Source organism: Styela clava, chromosome 6 (assembly GCF_964204865.1).
Source record: "Styela clava chromosome 6, kaStyClav1.hap1.2, whole genome shotgun sequence".
NCBI classification, from domain to species: Eukaryota; Metazoa; Chordata; class Ascidiacea; order Stolidobranchia; family Styelidae; genus Styela; species Styela clava.
The window spans coordinates 16,344,101-16,370,071 of NC_135255.1; the positions used below are offsets into that span (position 1 = coordinate 16,344,101).

The following is a 25,971-nucleotide window of genomic DNA, read 5'->3' on the forward strand; positions in this document are numbered from 1 at the left end:
TCGTATAGATAACCCTCACTAATGATTCATTTGTAAGAAGAGGTGTAGCAGTGTAAATTTATTTGTAAATTACAAACTAGAGTTGAATAACTTACTGACTAATTGTAATTTTGACAACAACAAAAAATCGAAAGCAAAAGATTGAAAAGTATAGTGAATAATGCAAATTTGAAAAATAATTTTCGCGATTACTATTAGTTAGATATACCCAAATATTGTACAAACTTGTATAGAATTATGCGTAATGAAAGAACCATACTATTCGTTTTCGCCATTGACGTGGACCGATTAATTTCACCTAAACGTTTTCCAACAGTGTTTCAAAGTATATTCCCCGTTTACACCTATCCATGTATGGTCATATATGTACAGGTGCGTAGAAGCCAATGATAAATACAAGATAAATCACAAAAATGTGTTTACGTTAACATTTCACAAACACATAAAATAATTATCATCATCATCCTTTTTGCTCAATAAAATATATATTTTTTGAATTCGACTAATTACCGTTGTTGATAGAACTGATTACACTCGCCAATAAATTTTTTGGTGCCTTGGTGGTTAAAATAGTAGTATTTTAAACGTAGGACGTTTGAGCTCAAACTCGAAAACCTTTTATACTATACTATGCAATGTTATACTCTGATTAATCTCAATATCACAATTGGTTGTATATTCGCATTAAACCCTCCGACCTATAACTTATTAGGTCCGTTTGCTTGCTTGTACTCGTTTGGATGTGGACGTGGAGAAGTTTTACCTGCATGGTGTAGGCGTAGGGTGTGGCGAAGCTGTATTTCATGAGTCTCCGCGTGGTCCTTGGCTGGGTCATCTCCTAATTTCCGACACCGCTTCATTTGTAGTTTTCAAATTTGCTTACACTCTCCTAGTGTGTATGTGAGCTAGTTTGTTGATTTTATAAGTACCATAGTCGTAGTAAGCCCTTTGCTTACATGATCTGAATATAGTTTGGTTGCGTTTCATTTTCACCTTCCATCACTTGCCTTTTCAAATTCACGCTCGGCAATAGTCATGAACAATCCTAGATGACATAATTATATTAACTTAATACAGTTCGCTTTATACATTATCTATTACAGTTATTTCATTCCTTTCAAAGAGATTATAAGCTTGATTAGTTTTTTTCTCAATCTTAATTATTAACAAAATTTCATTTTTCAGTTTTTCAGAATTTCACCCAAGGTCGATATTAAATGCCATTGGTGATCAAATTCAGTTTTTTTTTCTTTTCACTTTGAACCCAACTGCGTAGACAAGTGATTCTCAAACTAGGGTTTGAGAGCCGCATGCGAGTTTTATCCTCTGCCTTGGATTTGATCTTCTATTCCTTATCACCGCTTATAAATTAACCGTGCATGTTTAAAGTGAACGGTAACCGAGATGCAGATATTTATTAAGATGATATTTGAATTCCTCATGCTTTTCGATGGTGTTCGTGTTATTAGATAGATAAACCTAGCAAACTTACGATTGCGTGAATCCTGAATGTTGATTTAAAATAGCGAATAAATAAATCTACCTAATTCCTTCAAGTTTTATCGTTTTTTTTTCAACAAAACAACACCCCGATGGTTATTATGGCTAAAATACTTACTGAGCAGTGTTCCCTCTAAGAAAATTTCACACTGCGCAAATATTGTTTTTACTGAGCAAGACTATTTTAAGGCTGAGCAAAATCCTAAATTATTTGCAAACTTTGTAATTTGCAAATGTAGTAATAGTAGCTTATTATGTTTTGTCGGAATGCGAACAAAGCACACGTTTAACTCAAATAGTTTCTCTTTGTTTCGTGCCTTTCCAAGGTTTATACATTTTGTCCATGTTTGTTGTGTTTATTGCTGAGTCAAGCGACAATCATCCAAAGTACAATACTTGATGTACAATCTCGACATTTTTGTTGTCGAAACATCATTGCTTTCATCAAAATCAGAGTATGAAATTTTGCTTGTCTTATGCTCCGCATGATTTCTTTCCTGGCGACGAAGTCTATGCTTATCAAAAATTCGAAGCCGTAATTTTTGCTTCACCATGAATGTGGCAATTTAGTGTATGTTGACATGCGACTGTTTATTAATTTGCGGGACAACAGCTTAACACGTGGTGGAACACTATCTGTGTGAGGCTTCATTTCACTTGACGGGGTTTTCAAAACTTCACTTTCTTCAGCGGTCGGTATTGCGATGAAAAAGTTCGAACAACCTCTTATTGCTTCCACGTTTCACTTCTGAGTTAATGCATCTAGTGCGTCAATATGTTTTTTATGATTTAAATGGCGTTTTAAAAAGTCAACTTCTTAGTCCCTCCCAGGATTTCCCTTTTCCAAATCACTATCAGGTGCCACTTCCCGACAAACTTTGTGGATTATCACATTCCTTGACGTGGAAAAGCAATAAACTTTGCAAAGTTTAGCAGTTGTTTTAGCTTATGCATACCGGTATCAAGATTGCAGATTAGTGTCGAACACTTCACTGTTGTATTTAGCCATTCCCCTTTAAAATTAATTTTCCTTATTTTTTTTCTTAAAACTTTTTTTTTATTAATTTCTGGTGAATCATGCTTACAACATCGCCATATAACATGGGTATCATTCAGTTTGAGCTCATGGCCACGTGTGTACCAATCGAGAGATTTAAGAGCCGACAGTGCTAGCACTCGCTTAAACTCAGCCCTTCTTCAAATTCCAACTAGTTTAGCTTAACCATACGGCTACGAGCAACCAAGAAATTTCCTGTAACAAACAATAGGCACCAGCTTTGCAACATTTCATACCTATTCAAATTCTAAACCATCCCATATCTTCATCTGTTTGATTACACTACGGACAATGACAAGATTTTGCCGGGTCGACAACACGAAGTTCAGAGCGCGCGATGAAAATTTTGAAAACCGACCAACGCTGGCATACAGATATCAAGGTATTCGTGACAGACACGTGTGTGACATCACAATGACTAGTGTTAACCACAATACGCGCGAAACATAAAACGAGCATTCTAGTTGAGCGTTAATATAAATGACATATGAATTATGAGCCACGATTTAAAAACGAAATGTTGCTGCGCGAGCATGAGATTTTACTGCACAAATGTTCTGGTGGTACTGCGCAATTGCGCGGTTGCGCAGCTTAGAGGGAATCTTGTTACTGAGTAATGCCCAATTTTCTTTATGGAATTTGCAAATTCAGCACTTCACTTAAATAATCCCTTTTTTCACAATGAAACGCTGGAAATTCATTTTAACATTTAATTTTAATCAACTCTATGTCGGTAATGCAAGAAATTGGCTAATGGCATGTCACCAATTTATTATTCGAATATTTTGCCCAACCCTAGTTGTTACGTGTGTTGTTGTTACGATGACTTGGTATTTTAAATACGCGCTTAAGGTTTATGGTATTTTACCTTGCGTTGTTTGTGTGCGGCTCTTCATAATATGATGTTTGAAATGCGGCTCTGAGGCTAAAAAAGTTTGAGAACCAGTGGTTCGTAGACTATCTTTTCGCGACAATTTATTTTTTAGCAAGTTCAAGCATTTAAATAACACAAAGAAAATCTCTATTTAAAGTGAATATAGTTGCAATCAAGTATTCGTAGTTACTTCACATTTAAAAGCACAACATTGACATGCATGGATAGTATTCGAGTGGAATTGCTCCATCAATTTAACATTGTATTACGTCAACTTATTTCTGCAAATATTTTGCAAAACAATTAGTTAATTGGTATTTTGGCACTTCCGCGTTTCGATCATCGCCTAGCATCTGTGGAATCTGCTCATATTTGAATGGATGATACTATATTCGACCAGACTAAACGTGCTCAAACTCAATGGAATTAGGTAAATCCAGTCAATCTGAAAACATAATTTATTAGTCAACATTTTTCAGATTTTGTCGCTTCCGTGTTGTTTCAGCGCCTTTCTTTAGTGCAGTCAGCTCATTTTTGAATAGTTCATAACATATCGTGTCCAGATTGAAATATTTGAATGGACCCAATCCCAAATATTTTTTGAAAAGTCGATAACTTTATTTTGTGAGCGGCTCCTAAACTCATATATAATGATGATCTTAAAAGCAACCTGTACGTTATCCAACCTCATAGGGATGCTTCTTGCGCAACTAAATTTCATTACATTTATTAGATTTCAAATTAGAGTAAAATTTTCGTTTAGTTTTATTTTGAATGCATCTGAAAATTTAAAAATGTTGCGTAGCAATTCTAAATTTGAGAAACTTGACTGAAAGAAAAGTTATATAATTTAGAATGGTACCTTTGTTCAGTGCGGTATTTTAAAATGATATCTATGTTGGCCAGTTCTAAAAGGTTTTCTCCTATGTGATAACGGAGGACGATTTGGTTGAGAATTTGAAGTCTCGATGGTTACGATTTTTTACCGTCAACTGACATCTCCAGTACAAAACACCTGTTTATTGTACAAACTCTTTAGTTCATCGCCAATTTGTCTCCCGAGACGTTCAGTTAAAAATATAACCAACTGTATTGGTAAGCACACTACAAATGTAAAAAATATTTGACAATAATTAGTTCAGAATTGGTTTCTGGTCAGAATATATTGTTCACGATTTTATTGCAAGAGCGTTTATTCATTGTCATTCACTAAGTGCACAATATAGTCACAGGGATATAATATATTAGCATATCTACAATTTTTAGGAAGTAGGGACGAACACTTTAAATTGAGAATATTTCCGGCCACGTTATTAAATACAGTCTCTGGTGGTATTACACTCCGTACCGTGTTGATTGAGCTAGTATCAGCTCATCGTAGTTGATGCTGTTTTTCCTTTATGGTTTCTAAGAGTGGAAGTTACACATCGAACAATGGAATTTTTGTCACATAAATGACATTAAATAACGGAATCGGGTTTTACTGAAATACTTCATATGTCGGAAGTACGCTTCATATCTCTTGCAGTAGAGCGACCATGAAACTATTTCGATTTGTGAATCATTTTCAACAACACCTGGGAAAGATCACGCGAAATAGCTTTAAACTATAGTGACGTAACAATTTGACAATATAATGTACGTATAACACCATGCTGCGGTTATCATGTAGACCAGTCAAAGCGTTATATTCGCTCATCTTATTCCGCTGAAATTGATTCAATGAGCACTTACAGAGCGCTAATATCCCAAGTGAAAATACCTTATTTCAGAGGAACAGGAATCTGAGAGTATATAATCCGATGAATAATTCTTGTGACAATAGCGCTTTAGGTATAGAAACAGTTGCGATATGGCCATGTGTAATAGCTCACATTTTGTGGACAGTGATTAAATTAAAATTTTAAAAATTAGCATTGTGAAGCCAACAGATTTTGATAGATGATTTTATGAATTGAAAACCCGTTTTCTTTAAACTGCTATTTTATTCGTGTATATGTATAAAGAAACTGCAAAAAATTATGTATTTTTTGGAAACAGAACAATTTTAAATTCCAGGTCGCATAAATGAGATGTGGCTTTTCAACCGGTACATGAATACATCGTACATTAAGTCATTATTATTAAGTATATTCTACCCGACGCAGGCTATTTTTATTTTATTGCACATTTTAAACTTTTCTGTTCCATCGAGCTACCATCAACGTGGACAAATTTCATTATTCGGAGATAGAATTTAATTTGCAGATGACTAGGCTTTATTATGTTCCTATTTGTTTAATTAAGCCAAAGCAAATAAAACAACCGTAGTTCAGTCCTCGTAAATTGTTTGCGTACTCTCCTACAAGTTTGATATTTCTGGTTATAGGAAGCATTAGAGTGTTGTATTACAATAAACCTCATTTCCACTCTTCGGGATTATATTGAAACTAATTTCACACAATGAATGGATATATATAAGTTATTCTTAGTTGTGCATAAGCCCTACATACATAGTCCAGGTTTTAACTTACAAATAGTAACTCCATGCTTTCTAGCCGAAGTTTATTCCCAGGTAAATTTATTGCCCTGAAATCGTCGATTAAAACCTGATGCGAATTTTAAAATATCATTGATTGGCAAGTGGGAAAACTCTGAATCATATTCATCTAATGTTGCAATTGTTTATAAAACATAGTATGACTCTGTTTGAGACATTGGTGAATTGAGGTGGATTGTGACTTGGCAGTGCAATGGCTCAGATCGATTTAAATCCGTATAAGTTTACTCGTAAACTAAACTCAAGATATATCAACTTGCGTACTTTTTCATTCTCGAACATTCGTATCCATACGCATGCACCCGTTGATTTTGAACACACATACTAAATGTTACACTCATGAACATCAACCATGGTTACATTTATATCCGCAAATATTTGCGCCATGAATATATGTGTTTTAGACAAAGTTTCGTCTCTTTATTCATTCATGAATAACCTTGGGTAAGTTTTGGAATACTGTGATTGTTGGCACTGGTTTGTAAAGTAAATAGTATTAAAAGGTCATGTAATTGAGACTTATTCAAGATCCACAGTGCCGCAAAACAAAACCAACAGGTGTACCATATTTAAGAAATTGAAACAAAATGTTGTGAGAAACAGGTTAAATCATAAGTAAACGTACATAAGTGTACGTAGATACGAATGTTCTGTCCACAAATCTACGTAGATGCAAATTGTACGTTGGGACGAATGGAATATGTACACCGGTACAATATGTTTAATGGCGCAAATGTAAATGGGTGAGGGTAAAAATTTCGTGACTGCAAATGAACGTAGGTGCACATTTCCATGGTTGCCAATGAACGTAGGGGCAGTTGTAATTGAGTACAAATATTGGTGGGTGAACTAATTTGGGTTCAAGTCTATTTGAGTGCAAATAGTGAAAGGTACAATCTATATGCGAGTGCAAAAATTTGAGCAAATGCCAATGCTCGGAGCACATTTCCGCGGATGCGAAAGTATGCCAGTGGAATTGTGCTGAATGCAATATACATATTTGCGTGTACGTGTATATGGGTGCAAATGTGCCTTTGACTTTTTTGTCCAATTTCCTTATCATACAATTAGCCAATTTTTGTTATTCGAAGATATATTTCAATGTACAAATCATTAAGTTTTACTAAGCTTTCATATATGATAGTGTAACATAAAAATGAGCTGAATGAAAACAGACTTTGTATACCCTCAGTGCTACGTTTGCATACACTTCTATAGGTTTGAAATTACTTGTTGAATTAAGCAAAAGAGTGCTTCATTACGGTACACTGCAAAATTTACCAGTATTAAATAGAAACTAATTTATTATATACTGACTGGTTATATTTAGATTGATGCCTAATATTCGTAAGCACTTTATACACAGCCCAGCATTGGGGTTACATATATTAACATATTGAAATAGTTCCATCTATACGCTTTATTAAAACTTGGACAATAAATAAACAAGCCTGTAGGCGCCCAGAATCTTCGTTGATAGTTGAGGCACGCACTCAAGCAACCGGTCACCAACGTCAGCGTTATTAAGTGAGCGGGTTACCGAAATTGTCAGTTCATTTTTTTCGCTGCTGCCATGAAACGAAATACCATTTCGGATTTTAGGTGAAACGCACATTACTAGGGGGGCAGCATAACCCACGTAAAAAGTTCAATCAATTTGGCCCAGCCGTTTAGACGTTACAGTTAAGCGGGACCGCAACAGTTACACAGACAGACACACCGACTGAGAATAAGGGTCTCTCAAAGCTGAGATTCAATAAAGTCGTTTTTACCCAGAACAGGGTCGTGTCATTAGAGTTTTTAATAAAACGTAGAGATACCATCTTCATAGCCGTTTGTTCACTGCAATATCTTAGGGATTTTGAAAAACAAGTCGCATTTTAAACTAAGGCAATTATTCCCTTTTTAGATTTTAGGTAGTAAAGTAGAAAGTTTTTAAAGAAATTTTATATTGAACCTCTCCAGAAATTTCGGATATATTTACTTTAATCGTGTTTTTCTATTTTAACGCCTTTGACTTTGGGTTGATATGTGATTCGAAACATCAGCGTATTGGGATGCAACGATTCCGATATTTGTTGAATACGATAAATCTTAAGTTGAAACTATCGTGTCCAAAACAAGTTTTACGGGGTGAATGATTGTTTTATTTACTCCGGTTAAGTCGATTTTATAGATGTAGGATGATATGTTACAATTCTGAGTAGATTGATGCTGACTTAAGTATGGTTTATTTAAAATCATTCAATCAGGGAAAGAAAACGTTCTTAATCTCGATTTGAAACTGAACGTTGAAATAAAATACTCTGTTATAACAAGACTCATCGCTCACAAAATTTGAATATGTTTTTTCTATTGAATTCAGCGGTACACGGAATTTAAAAACCAATGATATGATAAACCATATTGTGAATCCATGTATAATCGGAATATTTTATTGAAATAGTAATCACCAGTCACTAAATTCTGTGGACTATGAATTAATGAAATTTATAGTAGCTTACTTATTACAGTAGTTAATGATAACAGCAGTGAATTTTTTCTAATAATATACTCTAACACAGAGCTTCTCAAACTTTTGAGCTCGCGGCCCCTTTTAATATTTTAAAATTTTTCGCGGCCATTGTCCACGTTAAATAATGCAAAACTGTTCGAATTATGCATTTTTGATGTTTTATTGGCACAGCTAATTCTCAACTTTAACATGTCTACTCAATAACAAAAACAAGCACATATTTATTCAGATTAACGTTTCTCAAATATTCAGTGTGATGGGTACGAATGCTTTTTTTCTGCATAGCAAGGCTCAATGTATGTTTATACAGGCCTAAATGATAAAGTACAATGTCTGGCTACCGACGGCATGGTCCTAATCTCGAATTGTTCACTCTTATTTATCAAACTTAGCATAAGGCAGCATTTTGTGCGACGCCAAATTATCAGGGAAAAAACTCATGGCGCATCTACACGAAAAATATACTGCCTTGAAACAAAACACAATTTTGTCATCGTTAATATGTACTAAATGTCCTTTGAGGTTTTTAATCATGTAGGCCCGAGGAATAAAGGCGAAAAGTTAACGTTTCTTTTTTTTTTTTTATCTCTGCCTTGTTTTTCTTTAAAATGCTAAAGAAATCACTCAAGTTTGATGAACTCGGTTCAGCAAATGAATAAATTGCAGCCTATACGAAATTGCAGCATGTAGAGTTTATCACTTATATTACGTAACAATAGACCCTACGTACAGAAAGTAAACACATAGAACGGCAAAATGACTTCGATTCATAAACACGTCATTTGAAACAATTAAACATTTAGAATAAATATGATATGTAATATGTTTCGAGGCGCGCTCAGCAAATCGTCTTCAGAAACCGCTAGCTTAACGATTAAAGCCGTCATTGTTATGTAAGCACCCGAAAATCGGGTTTCACGATCAGAATATGCATTGTTATGCAAGCGCCATCATTCTACCGTGTTTCCCCGAAGATAAGACCAAGCCTGAATTTTAAACAGGATTTCAATATAAGCGCTCGCTTTTAAAAAAGACTTAGTCGATAGCCCACCTTTTTTTGACGCAATCTCGTGGAAGTTTGCTAGGACGTGGCAAAATTTCGTGATTCGTGAACCTTTCGAACAACCCATATCTTCTACTTTCACTGGAAAAAAATGAAGATTAAATCGATCTTACCTGTGATGTTGCTATAATAGGAAAGTTTAATTCTGGAAATTCGGCTTTCTGTAAATAAAGATTATTTGTCCTTGGTTCAAAAAGGGGGTTCCGCACTCCCATCTTCTTTGCGATTTCGTATTTATATAAAGCAGGCTTTTCTACCAAGGCTCATTATTGCGATTTCACTGACTGTCGTTAAGTTTTGTTGTTCGTTTATATGAAACTCATTGCCAAAAAGATCTTTTATTAAAATATACCAATATGTATTTTCACGGGTCGCAACTTGAGCATATCTTTGAAGGGCGTCACTATACAATGAAGTTTGAGAACCACTGCGTCCCAGTGGATAGCAAGAAATATTTTCTACCTTTTTAAATGGTTAATAGTCTATATGTAGCAGTTATTTTAAATAAAAACGTGCTATTTATAAGTAAACGGAAATCGGTATTCATATTTTGTATAATAAAAAATCTCATTATTCTCTATCCCAAAAATAAGCTCTAGTGTTATTTTCGAAAGAAAATTGAAGACAGTGTCTTATTTTCGGAAAAACACGGTATTATGATGATGTATTCACTCGGAATCGTGAAATCTTTGTTTTACACTATTTGTATAATAATTGTATTTTGAATCAAGAGTCTGAAAAAAGTACAATATATATGGTACTTTGTGTGAAATTGGTGTTCTCCTTGCGGCCCCTAAAATGCGTTTCGCGGCCTCTTCCAGGGCCGCGGCCCTTAGTTTGGGAAGCCCTGCTCTAACACATAATTTTTACCAAATATATTTTTGTACTGCGCTTCACAGGCGTACATAGCAAAAACGTCAAGTAGTAAAAATAATATTGAATGACGACACGGTTAGGTTACATAAAATTAATACTAAATCCGAGTCGTATAATAGAGTTCGTCCTATCCGGAACCGAAGCCAAACAAACATGGACCGATCTGAATGGCATGGCAGATACTCGGGAGCGCAAAGACTCGATTAACGGTCAGAAATTAAAAATCAACTTGGACTTGACCTGACTCTCGAGACGAGGTAACCCGTGATACAGCTGAATTCGCGACTCAGATATTCAGCTAACGCTCTCATAAATTGTCCCATGTTATAAACATGAACGTAAGATTAAATATCAACTCGATCCAATAATACTAGAAGAGTGTGAAAATTCGTCATGGTTTCGCTATATCAGTGTAAAGTTGAATTGAATGTGAAATTTCTTTTCTTCGTTTTAATGTTTCCAGTCTTGTATCAGACAAAAAGCAAGCAAGCATTGGTGTGGTATAAAATTAGTAGTATACGGTTAAGCAAGCACTTGTTCAACCAATCACTGAAGTCCGGCTTTGTTTTCAAATATTAAATTCAGTAGATTGATATCTTAGAATATGAAAAAATTAAATTACTCTAGTGCTATTTATTGCCTATTTATTACCTGTTGCTTTCCAACGTGTTTTTAATGCGGGTGCTGATTTGAAGTTTTGGATGGAGCTTCTGGAGTGTGTGTACCGATAAAGAGGTAATTCATTTTGTTCGCATATTATCCATCAAGTTGTGCAAAGAAACACATAGACATGGGGTATATTTGATTGAACACAGACAGTTGCAGAACTGGTAAAAATCTGAAATAAGGAAAACCAGAATAAAAGTAAGGTATCGCCATAACCTGGTACACATACTGCGGTAGTACTGTTTAGATTTTGTGCATTTCTCACTGTGTATAATTAACTGAATGTAGTGTTTTTTTTTTATTTCAATACGGCATTCCCGATCAAAGTATCGAACATTTAAATAGTTTGTAGCAGTCTGATCCCACTAGATTCCTGTGATTTCCATATTTATACCAATTTCATTTAATATAAATTAGGTACACAAACTGTTAGCGTAATGCGGAAAGTACCTCGAGTTGAATTATCGTGCAGTTCGTGTATTAAACAATAAACGCTATTAAAAACATTAATGGGATGTAAGTTGGTATCAACTTTTTAGATTATACGTTGAATGATATATTTCAAGTCTGATTTTACTGTTTCTTATACCGTTTCAGACAAACAGTAAAAGTTATTGGCGTGGTTGAATCTTTCAAATTTAAATACTTTGCCGCCGAGCACTCTTATGCTTATCGGAAGTGTAGAAAGGAATTTGTGAATAACGCAAACCACACGTTTTTATAATTGTTTTTTTTGTGGTTTCATTGCAAAAATACACATTTTGGCAAAACTGAGTTTGACTCTTTTTCAATCAAGTCAAGCAACGTGAACCCTGAAATTCTCAAATTCAAAACTACTTTATATATGTCTTTGAAAAATATACATTTGCATTTTCTCTTTTTGCATTACAGATTTGTATTTATAACTAGAATCAAAAAGTTATAACTCTTTTATGCATACAAATATATATCAACTACAAAGCATAAATACTGACATTATCTTGGGGTACAAAACGGACATAAATTAATTACAAGAACTTTCATTCATGGAGAGAGGGCTTATTTCTGTGCTGGTCGTCTGCGTTTTGCTTGCAGCCAAAATAGGAGAAGGTAATGGAATTTGCATATAATAATTGTATAACCTAGGTCAGGGGTGGGCAACCCCTGGCACGCGAGCCCATTTATTCGGCACGCACGCGAGGCCTCGAAAACGAGATCATTCTCCTTCAGATAAAAGGTTTCAAGACTCTGAACTATCTGATGAAACTCGGTGTTCGTTTATTCATTATCGTTTAACAACCCGTTATTTATTTAAACTCTAATTGTCCTTTCATGACATATGGCATATGACATATTACATTATGACGTAACAAATGAGTAAGCTCTCAAGAAGAGCGCAGCATTCATTTGGCTACATTCATACATAGGCTAATATAGTTCGTCTGTGTCACCCTTTTTTCTTCATTTTTGCTTGATTTATAAAGTTGCGAAGCTAATGTTGGTTAAAGTTACTCTCTAACTTACAGTTATAAATTGGTTTCAAAAGAAATATAAGCGATAGGGAAGGAAATACAAGAGAGAAGTGCAGAAAACGAAATATTGCATGATTGGGATGCCATTCCCGATAATTTTCCATCTCTTAAAAACTTCGCAACTGCATTACTCTCCATGTTTACATCTACATAAACTTGTGAATCTCTGTTCTCAGTTATGAACGTTATGAAGTCTCGTAATAGGAATAGCCTGAAAGTTACCAAATATACACCCAATGTGAAATCTCTATCAGCGGTAATGCAGCAGCAAAAGTCTCACTGATATAGAATAAGTAATCAAATCGGATTGTCGGACTGATATTTTCCGACTAGTGAATCTGTCTGCACCTATTCAAAGGATTTATTATTGTGTATCTTTGCTCTGAAAGTGGCAAAAAATGTTTTTAATTTTGGTCGGAACGCGGAAGAATTTTGTCGATAAATTTAGCCGATTTTGGCACGCGAGACGAAAAAGGTAGCTAGGTGAATGAAATAGATATTGTATACAAAATATTGTATCGATGTTAGCATATTGGTACGCTGAGTTGTTGGAATCTACGTGAAAATTTTGGGCTGTTCCGTGACTTTACATAAGTTTCTAAAATATTTTCACAATTTAATTGATTTCTTTTAATTTGATTCAAAGGGTTTCACGTTTCAGTGGTATCTGTCAGGAATAGTGGTAAGAATAAATAATAGAATAATTCGACATTCAAGAACAAAATGGGTTACAAAGAGAATAATATAATATGTCAAAATGAAGTAGTAATCGCCATCAGAATCTCTTTTATGGCCTTTAACTTTTGAATCTCTCTTTTAATATAAAAACTTACCGGTTTAATACAATATATTATATTGAATTCGTATAGATAACCCTCACTAATGATTCATTTGTAAGAAGAGGTGTAGCAGTGTAAATTTATTTGCAAATTACAAACTGGAGTTGAATAACTTACTGACTAATTGTAATTTTGACAACAACAAAAAATCGAAAGCAAAAAATTGAAAAGTATAGTGAATAATGCAAATTTGAAAAATGATTTTTGCGATTACTGTTAATTAGATATACCCAAATATTGTACAAACTTGTATAGAATTATGCGCAATGAAAGAACCATACTTTCTCGTTTTCCCCATTGACGTAAACCGATTAATTTCACCTAAACGTTTTCCAACAGTGTTTCAAAGTATATTTCCCGTTTACACCTATCCATGTATGGTCATACATGTACAGGTGCGTAGAAGCCAATGATAAATACAAGATAAATCACAAAAATGTGTTTAAGTTAACATTTCACCAACACATAAAATAATTATCATCATCATCCTTTTTGTTCAATAAAATATATATTTTTCGAATTCGACCAATAACCGTTGTTGATAGAACTGATTACTCTCGCCAATAAATTTTTTGGTGCCTTGGTGGTTAAAATAGTAGTATTTTAAACGTAGGACGTTTGAGCTCAAACTCGAAAACCTTTTATACTATAATATGCAATGCTAGACTCTGATTAATCTCAACATCACAATCGGTTGTATATTCGCATTAAACCCTCCGACCTATAACTTATTAGGTCCGTTTGCTTGCTTGTACTCGTTTGGATGTGGACGTGGAGAAGTTTTACCTGCATGGTGTAGGCGTAGGGTGTGGCGAAGCTGCATTTCATGAGTCTCCGAGTGGTCCTTGGCTGGGTCATCTCCTAATTTCCGACACCGCTTTATTTGTAGTTTTTAAATTTGCTTCCACTCTCCTAGTGTGTATGTGAGCTAGTTCGTGGATTTTATAAGTAACATAGTCGTAGTAAGCCCTTTGCTCACATGATCTGAATATAGTTTGATTGCGTTTCATTTTCACCTTCCACACTTGCCTTTTCAAATTCACGCTCGGCAATAGTCATGAACAATCCTAGATGACATATTTATATTAACTTGATACAGTTCGCGTTATACATTATCTATTACAGTTATTCCATCCCTTTCACAGAGATTATTAGCTTGATTAGTTTTTTTCTCAATCTTAATTATTAACAAAATTTCATTTTTCAGTTTTTCAGAATTTCACCAAGGGTCAATATAAATGGCCATTGGTAATCAAATTCAGTTTTTCTTTTTCTTTTTAACCCAACTGCGTAGACCATCTTTCGCGACAATTTATTTTTTAGCAAGTTCAAGCATTTAGATAACACAAGGAAAATCTCTACTTAAAGAAAAATAGTTGCAATCAAGTATTCGTAGTTACTTCACATTTAAAAACACAACATTGATATGCATGGATAGTATTCGAGCGGAATTGCTCCATCAATTTAACATTGTATTACGTCAACTTATTTCTGCAAATATTTTGCAAAACAATTAGTCGATTGGTATTTTGGCACTTCCGCGTTTCAATTATCGCCTAGCATCTGTGGAATCAGCTCATATTTGAATGGATGATACTATATTCGACCAGACTAAACGTGCTCAAACTCATTGAAATTAGGTAAATCCAGTCAATCTGAAAACATAATTTATCAGTTGCAATTTTTCAGATTTTGCCGCTTCCGTGTTGGGTCAGCGCCTGTCTTTAGTGCAGTCAGCTTATTTTTGAATAGGTAATATTTTCGAAATATTTGAATGGACCCAATCCCAAATATATTTCAAAATTCAATAAATTTATTTTGTGAGCGATTTCTAAACTTATATATAGTGATAATCTTGGAAACAACATGCACGTTATCCAATCCCATGCTGGATGCTTCTTGCGCAACAAAATTTCATTAAATTTACTTAGGTTTCAGACTGGAGTAAAATTTGGTGTGAAACTTTAGTTTAGTTTTGAATGCAACTGAAAATGTGAAAACATTGCGAAGTAAGTCTTAATTTGAGGAAGGCGAATGCAATGAAAGTTACAAGATTTAGAATGGTATTTTGGTGCAGAACGGTATCTCATATTGATATATATGTTAGCCAGTTCTTTGAGGTGACTGATGTGACGGGGGGTTGAGATCTTAGGGCTAGGATTGGTTTTATCGGTTAGCCGAGTTTTGGTGAGTATGGGTTACAATGTTTTTACCATTAACTGACATCTCCTGTACAAATCACCTCTAGTGTACAATTTTTTTCAAATGATTAGGTCATCGCAAACTTGTCTCCCGAGGCGTTTAATTAAAATAATATCACCCAATGTATTGGTAAGCACACTACAAATTTCAAAAATAATTGAAAATAATATATTCAGAATCGGTTTCTGGTCACAATACATTGTTCACGATTTTATTGCAGGAACGTATATTCATTGTCATCCAACAAGTGCGCATTTTGAACAGGAATATATTAGCATATCGACTATATTCGGGAAGTAGGGACGAACACTTTAAATTGATAATATTTCCGGCCGCTTTGAATACAGTCTCTGGTGGTATTACACTCGGTACTGTGCTGATCGAGCTAGTATCAGCTGATCGCAGTTGATGCTGTTTTCCTTTATGGTATCTAAGAGTGGAAATTACACATCGAACAATGGAATTTTTGTCACATAAATGACATTAAATAACGGAATCGGGTTTTACTGAAATACTTCCATATGTCGGAAGTACGCTTTATATCTCTTGCAATAGATCGACCATGAAACCATCTCGATTTGAGAATAATTTCAAACTACGCCAGGGTAAGATCACGCGAAACTATTTGAAATTATAATTCACGTCAAACGCCATGGTGCGGTCATTGTGTAGCCCAGTTAAAGTGTTGTATTCGCTCATCTTAGTCACCTAAAATGGATTCAATGAGCTAGCTCTTTCAGTGCCATATCCAAAGTGAAAATACCTCAGTTCAGAGAAACAGGAATCCGGCAGAATATATTGCAAATAATTCTTGCGACGATAGCACTTCAGGTATAGTTAGATCGAATTCTGGATTAGGAAACAGTGGCGAAATGACCTTGAGTAATAGATCAAATTTTGTGGACGGTGATTGAAGTAAAGTTTAAAAATTAGCATTGTGAAGCAAACAGATTCGGATAAATGATTTTATTAATTGAGTCCCGTTATCTTTCCGCTATTTTCATTCATTTCCAAAAAAATGCCCAAAATGATGTATTTTTTTGAAACAGAAAAACATCAAATTACGGTTCGCATAAATGAGATTTGGCATAAACCGGTACATGACTACATGGTATCTCAAGTTATTATTATTAAGTATATTCTACACGCAGGTTATTTTTATTTTATAGGTATATATTTTAAAACTTTTCTGGACCATCAAGCAACCATAAACGTGTTGTATTACAACAGACTGAATTTCCACTTACCGAGAATATATCGGACCTAATTACACATAATGACTGGTTGTATTTGAGTCATTCTTGGTTGTGCCTAAGCCCTCCAAACATAGTCCAGGTTTTAACTTACAAATATTACCTCCATGCTTTCTAGTCGAAGTTTACTCAGAGATAAACTTATTGCCTTGAAATCTTCCATAAAAACCTAATGCTAATTGGACACGTAGTGGACATAACGATCGTTTCAATATTATGTTGTTGTTGTTCTTGTTCTTGTTCTTGTTCTTGTTCTTGTTGTTCTTTGACACGTTTTTAAAAAGTCGCTTTTCTCTTCGAATACTGGACCAATTGCTTTGAAATTTTTAGTGGTTAAAGATAAAAATTTTCTCCAGAAGGCTATTACTTTTTTTTTCGCTATGACGTCATCAAAATTATGTGACTCTACGTGTCCATATATTTGAGCATAGCTCTCTTGTTTTAGAATGGCATTGATTGGTAAGTGGAAAAATACTGAATCCTATTCATCTAATGTTACAATTGTTTACAAAATTTATTATGACTCTGTTCGAAACATCAATCGGGGTGGATTTTGACTAGAAATGCAATGGCTCAACTAGGCTTATGACTTGAACTTTTAACCTTTGTGTTACTAGAATGGCCCGTTGTCTGTCTTGATTCTATTATCACTGCGTCTACTATGTTAAATCCGTATTAGTTCACTCGTACTTTTTCATCTTCTGACATTCGCATCCACATATTGATATTGAACCCACATACCAGTTGCAAAAACGGACAGATATTAGCACTCATGAACATCATTCATGGTTACATTTACATCAAAAAAAATTTGCGCATTCATTCATTTGTGCCATGAATATATGTGTTTCAGACAAAGTTTTGTCTCTTTATTTATTCATGATTTACATAGAGTTAGTTTTGGACAACTGTGATTGTTTGCACCGGTTTGTAAAGTGGACAAAGCTATGGCTTGGCCGTCGCTCGATGGCGAATGATAATGAAGCCTCATTTAATTCAGACTTATTCAAGAACACATTGCACCAAAACAAACCAGGGGAAACTTATTTAAAAAAAAAAGTGATACAAAATGTTGTGAGAAACACGTAAAATCACGAGTAAAAATTGACTGTGGATAGAATGAGCGTTGGTGCAAATTTGAATAAATGTAAATATCCGTGGGCGCAGTTCTACGTACGTAGATACAAATGTCGTGTCTACAAATCTACCTAGATGCAAATTGTACATTGGGACGAATGGAAGGGGGTGCAATATGTACACTGGTACAATATGTTTGATGGCGTAAATGTAAATGAGTGAGGGTACAAATTCCGTGACTGCAAATGAACGTGGGTGCAAATGTCCATGAGTGCAAACAAACGTAAGTGAATTGGATATTGGTGGATGAACAAATTCGGGTTCAAGTTCAACACTCTAATGTGCATTTTATATGCAAGTGCAAAAATTCGCGCAAATGCTCGGGATCACATTTCCGTGGATGCGAAAGTATGCAGGTGCAATTGTTCTGGGTGCAATTTACAGGTACATATTTGCATGTATATGGGCAAATATGCTTTCGAACTTTTCTGTTCAAATTTCTTATCATAAAATTAACCAAATTTCGTTATTTGAAGATAGATTACAGATCATTAAGTTTTGCTCCGATTTCATATATTCCAAAGATCGAGAAGTTCAGTATTGTCGAAAGTGTAGCTTTTCTACTGTATAGAAAATTAATTGACTAATATATTTAGGGATAGATAAATATTTGGGATTATATTAGAAAGCTATCAGACCACAAAATTGTTTGGGTATTCCCCACTTCAACTTCATTGATTGAAATAATAGTTTGGGGAAGTTTTGATGGTGACATGGGTTGTTAGGTTTAGCCACATGATTGCAATGGTGGAGCGTTGGACATTAAGAAATAATGGAATACAGAATAAAGAACATCAGATACAATAAATCAATGAGAATTAACACACATAAGGTTTATAATAATGAATAGTGATATTTGATCACTGTATATACGGTATAGGTACGGTAATGATATGCCGTACCTGACACGTATGTCGTATGGTAGCCTACCGTACCCTGGGATGATAAAGATAGAATAGGATACCCGGTTACCAATACGGCAGATTGCAAACCAACATACCAATATTAAATTGAAACTATTTCTATATACCGACTGATTATATAGTTATATTGATGCCTAATATTCGTAAGCACTTCATACACAGCCTATCACTGAGGTTACACATATTAAAAATTTCACACTGTGGAATAGTGGTATATATAAACTGTTTTATAAAACTTGGACATTGAATACACAAGCCGGTAGGCGCCTGGGATCTTCTTTGATAGTTGAGTCCCGCTTTCAGGCGGTTACCATCCACAGACACCTGCGGGTCTATAACGGCAGCGTTATTTAAGTGAGCGTGTTACCGAAACTGTCAGTTCAATTTGAAAATTCAGGTTCTTTTTTCGCTGCTGCCATGGGAAGAAAATATCATTTGGGATATTTGGTGAAACGCACATTACTAGGTTGACAGCATAATAACCCACGTAAAAAATTTCAATCCATTTGGCCCAGCCGTTTAGACTCTACAGCTAAAGAGTCTATATTTATTCAGGTTAGGTTGATTTTATAGATGAAGGATCAAATTTTGTGACGCTGAGTGAAGTGATGCTGACGTAGGTTTGATTCATTTAAAATCATTCAATCAGGAAAATGAAGCGATTTCAATTTTGATATGAAACTGAACGTGGAACTAGAATACTTTGTTATAACAGGGATCATCGCTCACAAAATTTGAGTAATTTTTTTTCTATTGAATTCAGCGGTACACGGAATTTAAAAACCAATGTTATGATAAATCATATTGTGAATCCATGTAAAATCGGAATATTTGATAAAATAACCAGTCACAAAATTCTGTGGAAGCATTACACTAAATATTGTTGTTTGCGGTTTTGCGGGAATTTGCATATATAATTTTCTATTGAATCCAGGGGCACGTATGTATAACAAAAATAGTGAATGCGGCACGCGGTATCAGATTTGCGCATCTATGTAGTGTCATGCGGCTACTAGCGAGTTGTTAGTTAATACGTCAAAAAGCATACGGTACAGGTTTCATTACCACATTGGCAGAGTTTAACTAAACGCAACATTGAATTAACGAAATCTAGTAGCTTACTTATGACGATCGTGAACGGAAGAAGCAGTGAATTTTTTTAATAAGATACTGTAACACATAATTTTTACCAAATATATTTTTGTTCTGCGCTTCACAGGCGTACATAGCAAAAACGTCCATTAGTAAAAATAACATTGAATGAAGACTCGCCGAGTCCTATAAATAATTGCGTCCTGTCCGAATCCATACCAAACAAATACTGACCGATCTGGATGGCATAGCAAATACTTGGCAGCGCTAACATTCGACTCACGATTCGGATACCAAGCTAACGCTTGTACCTAGCTAACGCTTGTACCTAGCTAACGCTATTATAAATTTTCCCCTGTTATAAACATGGACGTAAGACCAATTTTTAAGACGATCCAATAATGCTTGACGAGTTAGTTCCGAGCTTTTTACGCCGTGCAATCGTCGTTTTGTACCACAGAATATATTCGTCACGGTTTTGCTACATTAATGTAAAGTTTAGTTCAATGTAAATTTTCTTTTCTTTATTTTAGTGTTTCCAGTCCTGTATAAGACAAAAAGCAAGAATTCATTAGTGTGGTCCAAAATTAGTAGTACACGGCTATGCAAGTACTTGTTTTACCAATCTCTGAAGTTTGGCTTTGTTTTCGAACAGTAGTTTCCGTAGATTGAAAAATTCGATTATGCAAAACTTAAAACTCTCTAGTGCTATTTATTGCCTATTACATGTTGCCTTCCAACGTGTTTATTGCTGGTGCTGATTTGAAGATCGCAAAAAGAGTTTGGATTGCACTCCAGAAGTATGTGTACCAATATGAAGTAATTAATGTAATTAATTTTGTTCGCCTATTTTACATCAAGTTGTGTAAAGGAACTGAAATCTATAGGTAGGGGGTATATTCACTTGGCTAACACAGACAGTCCGCGAACTCGTAATAGAACTAAAATAAGAAAAATCGAAATAAAATTATGCCCTAACTCTTACCTGGTACACATACTACGGAAGTACCGTTTGGATTCTGTGCATTTTTCACTGTGTATGGGTAATTGAATGTTTGTAGTAGTATTATCCCACTAGATGACCTACCTATGAATAATAAACGCTATCAAAAAACATAAATAAGATCTAATTTGTTATTGAAGTTTTAAGATACGTTGCATGATATATTTCAAGTCATAATTATACTATTACCTGACGAAGAGTAGAATTATATTGGCGTGGTTAAATGTTTCAAATTTAAATACTTTACCACCGAGCACTCATACGCTTATTAGAAGTGTAGGAAGGGATTTGTGAATGATACAAATCACACGTTTATATTATTGGTCTTTTGTTGTTTTATTGCAAAAATACACAATTTGGCAAAATTGAATTTGATTCTCTTTCAATCAAGTCAAGCAGCGTGAACCCTGAAATTCTCAAATTCACTTTATTTACTTTCTTTGAAACTACTTTATTACGTTTCTAAAAGCATTAATTGCATTTTCTCTTTTTGCAATACTGAATTATATTTATAACTAGAATAAAAAATTATAATTTGTCTACGTATATAAATATATATCAACTACAAAGAATAAATACTGTCATTATCTTGGAGTACAAAACGGACAGAAATTAATTACAAGAACATTTAGTCATGGAGAGTGGCTTTGTTTATGTGTTGCTTGTCTGCGTTTTGCTTTCTGCTAAAATAGAAAAAGGTATTGAAATTTACATATATTAATTGTATAACCATGGTCAATGAAATAGATATTGTACATAAAATATTGTAGCGATGTTAGCATGATGATACTCAGAGTAATTGGAACCTACGAAACAATTTGGGCTGTTCTGTGACTTACATATGTTTCTAAAGAAATATAATAATTCAACTGATTTCTTAGAGGTAAGAGAAACATTTGACATTTAAAAACAAAATTAAAAATTATTGAGCATGCCCCACAGTTTGACGAATTTAGTATCTTGATGTAAAATGATGGTTACAGAGTGAATACCTGTTTCAATACCATGAACTTAAGTTCTTCAATATATATATATTTTTTATAGAATGTATGTCATTGATATTACATGAATAAAAGCAGAGTAGTTGGAACCTACGAACTTTGGTTTCTAAAATATTTAAAAAGTAAATCTGATTTGTTTAAAGCAGACTATAATTTGTGATTTTGGTGTAGAATGATTCGGATAAAACAAACACTGAAAAAAATTTATGACAATATAGTTAACTTCATGTTTATAAGTTGAAAAATGAATAGAGCCCAAAGTTGTTTGCTCAATAATTAGCTCATTCACATGCTATGACCAAATAAACACAAGCTGCAATGTATTTTTCAATTGGATTCACACTCACGCACACACCAACAAACAATTTCAATTAAGCACCTGATAAACAAAAAAATAAATTTCATTAATTCTTAATATAAGATAACGAAACTATGAGATACTTACTGTTAGTTAGAATTACACATCATGCATCAGAGGATTAGAGTACACATTTAACAAAATTAGGCATCTACACATCTAATAAAATTCAGCAACATCTGACAACAGTATGAATATTCGCTTATTGTATTCACCGTTGCATTCTTTCTATTCAAGTTTTGCTGGCGGAGTAAACATTTGCCACACTAAATTTTAGACAACTAGGGGAAAATGAAAAGCATTTGTGAACAAGTATAACTCATAAAACTTCATAATTTCGTAGTAAAAACAATTTACAAACTATGTAGTGCTTTGAATGAGGATAACACTAATGCCTCTCGTGTGAAATCACACGCTGCTGGGCTTTTATCAATGACAATCTATGCGAAGTTTCAATGAATTTTCAATAAATTTTATTTTCCAATTCTTTTAGGTTCGAGTTGGGGTGCCCAGCGCAAGCTTCCATGATTTGCAAAAAGTAGAGGGATTTAATCTTTTATTATATGTACACAAAGGCAATATCCAAAATGTAATATTCTAGTAAGCTTAAGATTTGAGTTGTAAAATAAAATAAATATAATTATGTTGTCATTACTAATAGCAATACATGAATTCTTGTGCCTTTCGTGCAAAATCGCATAATGTTAAGGTTTGAAAATTTGTTCAATTTCTTGTTTTTTATTCATTGGAGATTTTTGGAAAGATGTAGATTTAATGTAATATATTTAGATATCCCGAATTTTAAAAGAAAGTAGATTTATATTTATATATTAACAATAAATAAAATGAGCCAAACACATATTTCCTATTATTTCATTATTTAACACTCCTTGAGCATCTATCACCTGCTGCAGTGTATTTTTAAATTTGATTTAAACGTCTAACCCGTTTTCGTACTACCTAGCTATATATAAATTGAAAGAAAAAAAATAATGATTACTGGTGTTATCCTGCTGACTTCTCCAGTAGACCCATTCGCCACTGATTCATTTATATCTGTGCAGTTACGACTTTCAACCAAAAAATAAACATTTTCAAAAACAAAATTATTCATGATATCATTTTTTCGTACAGGATCTGGCTGTTCCAAAGATGATTACTCTTGCTTGGACCGAACGCAATGCATTCCATTGGATTGGTTTTGCGATGGATATCGTGATTGCAGGTAAGAATAGAATTGGAACAATGTAGGAATGCTCAAATAAATGGATACAATGGTTATTTCAAAAACGGACCTTCCGATAACATCTACCCCATTTTGACGTTGTTTTCTGTAACAGACTCGTTTTAATGGTGGATAGTATATTTGTTCCATATAGTTAAATATAGAAACAATTACAGTGAGGCGTTACTTGGTACTCACCATTTTGTGCATGCTAAACAACTGCAATCGGGAAAATATATTTTAATGCATTTTAGTCAAGAACATCGATTTGAAATATTCATTCGAGGCTTGGAAGTTATTTGACGCTCGACAATAAGAAGCGAGATAAGAGCGACCACTGTCTGTTTTTTTTGTAAACAGTTGTGTTTCTCAATATGCATTGTGATGCATAGGATATAATCATTTTTTTTTTCAGTATATATAAACTTAATAAGAAGTTGAAAAAAGCAATATTCTTCTGGCAATATTTTCCACATTCATGTACTACTGAAAATTTGATGTTGTTTGGTCCATAAATTGGCAAAAAAATATATAGTGTTTTAAAAGTGCGTCTATTATATTATGTCGATCTAATTTATATCAAAAATCTACCCACTTTATCATGATATTCGAGAAGGTTTTGTTTAAAATGATAGGAGAAAAAAATATTCATCCTTATTGATAACATATTTTCATAATTGTCGGTATTCAGATGAAAATTTGGAAGCAATGACAGAATTATATTTATTTGAAGGTTTCAGAATTTTTTATTTTTGAGATTTCATCCAATTTTCTAAAACTCACTTTTCCCACATTTAAATTTACTCTTGCTACAGCATCCTTGCATTATATGCATACGGATACACCGGATAAAAAGCATAGAAAAAGGATAATTAGTTAGTCTCCTAGAAACCAAATCATTAGCGCGATTCACTATTCACTTTTGGGAAATATAGTGATTGAAATATATAAAATAAACAGACAACGTGTTTTGTTATTTCCTAATGATAAATATCTTTGTATAATAATTTAATGATAAAACATCAGTTACCTATACCGCATACACTCAGTTCAAAAATGATATTTACATTAAACGATTGAGATTCTGTGAGGTAGCTATTACTTTTTCGTTTTTTATGAAATTTCACTTTCCTCACAAAATTAGGGATTACTGAATCATAGCATGGAGAGAATTAAGTCAGACAATCAATCAAGACAATTTAGAAATTACACATAATATATAAAACATCAAACAAACTGTTTCATTACAGAGATGGAAGCGATGAATTTGCCCCGAATACAACTTTAAATGGGATGGCTTGTCGAAGATATATTTACATCTGTGATCTTCCTCGTCATGAAAATTTTAAGAACGAAACACTCTGCAAAGAAGGTGAAAACATTTAATACCAACACCTTGAAAATATAAATGAAATTTCCATATAAATCTGTCAATATTAATCTGTATATGAAAATATGTCAAGAATCGAAACTATTCACAAAACAATGAAAAATTCGTGATTCAAAATGTGACGGACATCCAACAGGTCAAGTAAACATTGGAATTTATTCAGGATCACATTTAAAAAACTTAAATTTGAGACCTATATAAAACAGTCAGGTCAAATTAACTGAAAATATTGAGACATATTTTTATCACGTCTATTCCGCCGTCAATGTAAAAGAGACATTTCTTTCTTTGTTTTCGTTTTGAGCAATAAAAACATTATCTATTGACCGTCATGAAGTATTTATCTGCCTGTCGATTATTAATCGTGATAATAAACAACGCCAAGCTTTTTAATACCAAGTACCGGTTGTGGCATAACCTGATGCAATCAACGGTTTAAAAATATACTCATTCTCTTTCTGTGCCACAATGTAAAAGCGAGAATTTCTTCATTGTTTTCGTTTGGATTAAAAAAAAATCTATTGACCGTTATCAAGTATTTAACTGCCTGTTGATTATTAATTGTAATAATGAACAATGCCAAGCTTTTAATACAAAGTACCGTTTGTGGCATAACCTGATGCGAACAACGGTTTGAAAATATTCAACATTTTGCTTTACGTTTGATAATGATGAATATACAACATCGTAACCGAATGCTAATTACAATAAGTTTTCTTACAAAACTTCTCAGTTGACTTGTATATGGAAATGAGACTATGTTATCAAGTTGCAAATTACGTCATTGGTTAATTTCCTATAAATTCTAGTAATAATTATATAATCTTATTTCCGACGCAAAACTAAACGACGATGGAAAGTTGAAAACGAAAATCATCGATTTATATTTTGTTAAAAACACTTTATCAGAGAGAAAAATCCAAGTTATCCAAGAAAAAATTTATCAT

At 33.8% G+C, this 25,971-nt stretch overlaps 1 protein-coding gene across 1 annotated transcript; it reads left to right on the top strand.

Moving 5' to 3' along the window:
- Positions 1-21,684: 21,684 nt before the first annotated feature.
- LOC144424243 (low-density lipoprotein receptor-like) lies at positions 21,685-25,459 on the top strand. Its single transcript, XM_078113360.1, has 3 exons — positions 21,685-21,748; positions 23,544-23,634; positions 24,885-25,459. The coding sequence occupies exons 1-3, from the start codon at positions 21,685-21,687 to the stop codon at positions 25,018-25,020; spliced, it is 291 nt and encodes a 96-aa protein (XP_077969486.1). The 3' UTR covers positions 25,021-25,459.
- Positions 25,460-25,971: the final 512 nt, after the last annotated feature.

Bases quoted from the DNA above. Each gene is read 5' to 3' on its own strand.
- LOC144424243 (XM_078113360.1), top strand. From the start codon at position 21,685: ATGGAGAGTGGCTTTGTTTATGTGTTGCTTGTCTGCGTTTTGCTTTCT. The intron at 21,749-23,543 runs GTATTGAAATTT...TTTTTCGTACAG, and splicing joins TTCTGCTAAAATAGAAAAAG to GATCTGGCTGTTCCAAAGAT. The intron at 23,635-24,884 runs GTAAGAATAGAA...GTTTCATTACAG, and splicing joins GATGGATATCGTGATTGCAG to AGATGGAAGCGATGAATTTG.